The sequence below is a fragment of the Octopus bimaculoides genome, chromosome 13 (assembly GCF_001194135.2).
Source record: "Octopus bimaculoides isolate UCB-OBI-ISO-001 chromosome 13, ASM119413v2, whole genome shotgun sequence".
NCBI lineage: Eukaryota > Metazoa > Mollusca > Cephalopoda > Octopoda > Octopodidae > Octopus > Octopus bimaculoides.
Window position 1 is genome coordinate 43,644,103 of NC_068993.1, and position 6,289 is coordinate 43,650,391.

The 6,289-nt window shown below is 34.9% G+C and overlaps 1 protein-coding gene across 1 annotated transcript in view; it reads left to right on the plus strand.

Moving 5' to 3' along the window:
* Window positions 1-6,289, plus strand: part of LOC106882952 (cadherin-related tumor suppressor) — a 326,029-nt gene that overhangs the window by 313,757 nt on the left and 5,983 nt on the right. The window contains exons 17-18 of the mRNA XM_052972443.1: window positions 351-655; window positions 5,641-5,852. Coding sequence (XP_052828403.1) covers window positions 351-655; window positions 5,641-5,852 — 517 coding nt within the window. The remainder of the gene's footprint in view (window positions 1-350; window positions 656-5,640; window positions 5,853-6,289) is intronic.

Consider the following 6,289-nt stretch of genomic DNA (forward strand, 5'->3'; position numbering starts at 1 on the left):
TATATATATATATATATATATATATATATATATGAATGATAATTTGTGGTTCTTAGTCAAAGCAAAGAGCAATCAACTCTATGAATATAGTGAGGTATATAATATAGTTTAGTGTCAGTTGTACAAACAAACTGTGGCCAAAATTTCTTGTGATGATGATTGCTCTACACTCATCAGATGGGCATATTATGGATCTAAATTTAGTTCCATACTGTGCTTATCTGATGAATGTAGGTTATCAAATTTACATGAAACTCAGTCATGGCCATCATTTGTTAGTATAGTTATTATTAAACTATGTTATTTACACACACATTATTGAAATATATTTCATACGTCTACCATTACAGGAATTTACAACTTCATGGTGGTAATCTATACATTGGTGGAATTCCTGCACAATATGTAATTCGAAGCAATCAAGTTCAATCACATGATTTTATTGGATGTATGCGCAGTTTTATTGTGAATGGGGTGGATATGATTCAGCTTGAACCACGAAGATCTACTGGAATAAAGAAGGAATGTCTACGAGAAAATATTGCTGGACCTTGTAAAAGTAACCCCTGTAAAAATGGTGGGATTTGTCTTGATAAATGGACTACATTTAAGTGCCAATGTTCTCCAGAATACATGGGCAAAATGTGTGAAGAGAGTAAGTTTTTTTTCACATTTTCATTATTTTCAGATATATATATGTATGTATGACAAGTTTCTACCAAATCCACTCGCAAGGGATTGATCTTTTTAAATCTTGTAGTTATTTTGTTGGTCTCATTTGCCAAACCACCGCTGTTGGTTTGTTTACTTCAACGTCACATAGTTGTTGAGCAGCAGGAGACAAATATAAATACACAAACATACACACACAATATATATATTGCTGGACCGTTGAAATCTATAAGTTTTTTTTTTCATTCTCTCTCTCTGTTTATTTTCTCTTATTCCTTTCTATCAAAGAGCCTAGGCTCAAAACATAAAAGACTTCTTCGTTTTCTCAAGCATCAAACTAATACACTTGCTTGTTGTTCATACACCTGTCTTCATCTTTTGTTTTTCCGTCAATTTCAACTATATATATGACTGGCCTCCATACAGTTTCCACCTATCAAATTCACTCATAATGCATTGGTCAGCCCAGAGCTATAGCAGAAGATACTTGCCCAAGATGCCACACAATTGAGACTGCACACAGAACCATGTGGTTGGAAAACAAACTTCTTAACCACACACCCATGCTAGTGCCTAGATATTACTGTCTTAGAGATTATTGTAAAAGGCATAAGACACCGCCTATCCAATACAGTCTTACAGACGTAATACAGGAATGACTCATTTCAATCAATAGTTATACAAGCAACTAAGACAAACTGCCTTCAGAGGTATTTAAAATCGAGGGGGGGGGGGGGGGGGTCAAGGGAGATAACCCCATAAAACTCTGATAGTTGAAATAAGATACCACTGAACCTATTTCTTAAAAATTATTAACCATTGATCCTATTTCAAATAGGTTGTTCTGCCATCTTCCTTGCTTCAGTCATTGGATTGCAGCCCCTTGAATGGTTTTAGTTGAACAAATCAGTGATGCTAGTTTAAAAATTATTCTTAAGCCTGGTACTTAGTTGCTTTTGCTGAACCACTAAGTTACGGGGACATAGACAACCCACCACTAGTTGTCAAGGGGACAGACAAACACTTAAGTTTTCATTTATCAAATCCTTTCGAAAGGCTCTGGTTGACCCAGGGCTATAGTAGAAGATATTTGCCCTAAGTGTTGCATAGTGGGACTGAACCCAAGACCATGTGGTTGAAAAGCAAATTTCTTGCCATACAACCATGTCTACCCCTAAAAAAAAATCATTATTTTTTCCATTACTTCAAGCAGCTCTTAAACTGACTTAGAACATGGCAGTTGTTGATTAAATTCTTGAAACCACAGTCTTAGATTCAGAACATGGTAACTGGAGATGTTTGCCAGTCTCAACAATGAGGATTCAGGTATTTGAACTGCCTGCTCAGTGAATTACTTATATATGGCTGAGTGTTCCACAAACGCATGTGCTCTTATCAGAATCAGCATGACACAGTGTATGCGTGTGTGTGTGTGTGTGTGAGAGAGAGAGAGTGAGATGGCTTGGCTTTTGAATTATAGGTGCAATCCTTCCTCAGAGCTTCCACACAATTCCCATCAACCCAATTTCACTCATAGGATTTGGGGATATCCAAGGCTATAGGAAACTACATTTGACCAAGATGTCATGCTGTAGGATCAGCCCTAAAACCTCATGGACTGCAAAGCAAACTTCTTAACTCTTCCTCTGTAAAGGAAACTCATTAAAAACTTGAAAATGGGAGCAAGTCCAGAATATTGGATATGAGTCATATCTTACTTGGAGCCATATTGCTCCAGTTAAGACAGAACTCTATCACATAGTTTTTACTTATAACTGGACAGAGCTGATTTTCAACTGTCATATTGCTTTCTTTTCTTTTCTTTCTTTTTTTTATACTTGTTTCAATCATTGGACTGTGGCCAAGCTGATGGTACCACCCTGAAAGGCTTAGTCAAACAAATCAACCCCAGTACTCTTTCTTAAGTCTGGTACTGCTAAGTTAAGGGGATGTAAACAAACCAAATAGTTATCAAGCAGTATGAAGGTTGCACACATCCACAAAGAAACACACATATCTATATTTGTGTGTGTGTATGTGTGTATATATATTTATTTTATTTCCTTGCTTCAATCATTTGACTGTGGCCATGCTAGAGCACCACCTTGAAGGGTTTTAGTTGAACAAATCAACCCCAAGACTTTTTTTAAGCCTAGTACTTATTCTATTGGTCTCTTTTGCCAAACCATGAAGATACGGGGATGTAAACACACCAACATCAGTTGTCAAGTGATGATGGAGGGACAAACAGACTCACACACACACACATGTATATGTATTTATGTATATATATATATATATATATATATATATATGAGACAGTCTTTTTTCAGTTTCCATCCCCCAAATCCACTCACAAGGCTTGGTTGGTCTGAGGCTGTAGTAGAAGACACTTGTCCAAAGTCCCATACAGTAGGACTGAACCCAGAACTATGTGGTTGGGAAGCAAGCTTCTTACCACACAGTCTGGTTTCTTTCAGTTCCCGTCTACCAAATCCACAGATGTTCATGTATAAAGTTTTAGGTGGGGATGCATCGAGTTTTCATATCCACTAACAAAAACATTATAGAAGTTTGTGAAATCATCTGTGCACAGATAACTCAAATTACTGTTGAGCAATTTATTCAAAGGCAGGAATACAACATCAGAATTAGAAAACACTGAACTGGGTCAGATGAGCTAAAAGTAAATATTGCAAAGATTATTAATGAAACTTTTAATAAGTTAATAAGCTTCGCAAAAGGCAACCAAACCCAGTATAATGTCAACTATCCAAGAGGCTGGCCATGAATTGACATTTTAAGTGTAGTGTTTTTAAAGGTTCTGATTTGTTGTAAATTTTTTTTAGAATTAGTATAGTTTTGTTTCTTTGGTGTGAGTTGGAACATTGGAGCAGTGTGTCTTAAACATTATGTGATTGAATATTTTGTTAAATAACTACAGTTGTTCACTCTTCCTACATAATGTAGGTCATATACAAAGAAATAAGATACTATATAGGATTTGTTATCAGCCATTGGTGTAAATGTGGATTTAGGAGAAGGGGTCTGTATATTTGTATATTAGGGTTGTTAACAGGAGATGTGGTATAGAAATGTAATTAGAATGTTGCTTACATGTTGTTGGTGAAAAGTTTTATAATCAGGTCGTAGCTGGTAGTTTAATACAGTTGGGGAAAACGTAAAGATGAAAGATTAAGGTTCATGAATGGAATGGTAACAGAATAACAACTCTGTAGATAGATAGTTTAATAGTTTAGTCAAATACCAATATAAAGGGGTAGTACACTCCATAGAATATTAAATGCATAGTAGGATTTCATATATTTATATATATATATATATCTATATATATATATATATATAAATATGTATGTATATATAATATATATACATATACACACACATATTTATGTATGTATACATATATATATATACACACACACATATATACATATATGTATGTATATATAATATGTATGTATATACACACATATTTATGTATGTATATATATATATATATATATATATATATATATATACATATGTGGTCTGATCAATAAGTATCTGAACTGTTGCTATGGTAAAGAAGCTAAAGCATGCAAAGTGAAGCTGCTTGGCACAGATTGACCTTGAACTCTGCTGTGCATGTACACTAAGTTCTAACATTCTAGCTCACATCTGCTGTTTACAGCAGTGCTTGGAAGGAAGGTGTGTAGCGTGTGATCATCGCATTGACCACAACAGAGAAAGTTGTTGTGTCGATACCTGCTCAGAGGCTTACGCAAAGTTGCAGAAAGTGTATGGAGAGGAGTGTATGAACTGCAAACAAGTGTACGAGTGGTTCAGACGTTTCCAAGATGACTGAAAAAATGTCAATATTGGGCGAATGTTCTGGGAGACCTGCAATCAGCAGAACTGAGAAAAACATCATCGATGTGCATGCAGCTGTGAGGAGAAATCGTCGAATCACCATCTGTGAGTTATAAGAGGACGTGCAGATTAGTTATGGTTCAGTTCAGTCCATTATCACTGAAGATTTGGGTATGAGACGTGTGTCTGCTCAGCTTGTGCCCAAACTGTTTTCAGCTGACCAAAAAGACACTCGGGTTTTCTTTTGCACAGAATCTCCTTGATTGTTTTGAGAACGATGAAAACTTTTTGAAAACTTTGCGTAGGCATCTGAGCGGGTATCGCGAAGTTTTTGGCAAAATTTGATGCAGATTCTCTGCTCAACTTTCTCTGTCATGTTCAATGTGATGCTCACACGCTACACACCTTCCTTCCACTTGGACACACACACACACACACATACATACATATGTCTGCTATACACCATTTTAAACTCATGATTACCTCTGTGTGTGTCATGTCTTATAACTGTCTGTCTCTCTACTTTTGTAGGGTCTTCCCTGTTGCTGTCACATATTGAGATTTTAAAATTACATCAAAATTTCCAAATTTGGAAGAAATAATTTTCCACATTAAATCCAGTTTTGTTATTTATTTGTTCCAGAAAAATGTTACTGAAGTTTAAAGTTTAATCTATTTTACCTAATCAGAAAACAGGATTTGGAATCTGGCATTTTCTACATGATAGCTGTCTATCACAAAATGAAAGTAAAATCATTGGGAGGAGGAATTTTTATTAAACAAACCAGAGCAAAGCATTACGACAACCAGAGTTGTAAGAACTTCTGAAGTTTTAATGAATAAAGTCATGTGAAATGATCGAACAGACATGTAAATAATTTAAGAAGGAAAAAGATCTTCAACGAAGTTTTTTGGCAAAAAATTACACATATCTGTTCTAAATTAAGAAGCCGATCTGTCAGGGAAAGCATTCTCTGACATGGAATAAATAAAAATTTATACAAGACATTCTATTATAAAAATTGCCTGGCAATGACAGGCTATTCAGCTAGTTTTAAATAAAAGCTGACCAAAATATTTTCTTCTTTTTTTCAGAATGGAAACCATTTTCATTTGGACCTGGAGCACGTGTTGAATTTAGTAGACGAGAGACTTACTATCGCGACGAGTTTCTAAAATCAAATTCAAGATTCCGTCAAAAGCGTAGTGTTCTAAAGGCTAATACAATTACTATCAAATTCCGTATTTTAAAGAAATCTGGACTCTTATGGTATGCAGATAATAAGAAAAAGTTCATCCTTCTGATGGTAAATATCTTTTACATTTTCTCCAAAGAATAATTAAATTTTGATACTCTAATGCACTGATTCTCAACCATTTTTTTTTTTTATCTATGAACCTCTTTGAGTACTACTTTATTCTGGTGGACCCCAAAAGCCATTCAATGTTTAAAACTCTAGTTTTATATATTCTGGTGGACCCCAAAAGCCATTCAATGTTTAAAACTCTAGTTTTATAGATGCTTACTTGATAATTCCTATTTGTCTATCACACATTCATTTGTATAGATTAAACAATGTAAAACATCAGAGAAAGAAACCTAGCTGTATCTTGCAATAAATGCATCTAAAACAAAACTTTTCCATGGACCCATAAAATACTATTGTGAATCTGATTTACTATTTTGCTTGTGTGAACCCCACAAAATTTTGTATGGACCCCAGTTGAAAACCACTGCTCTAAT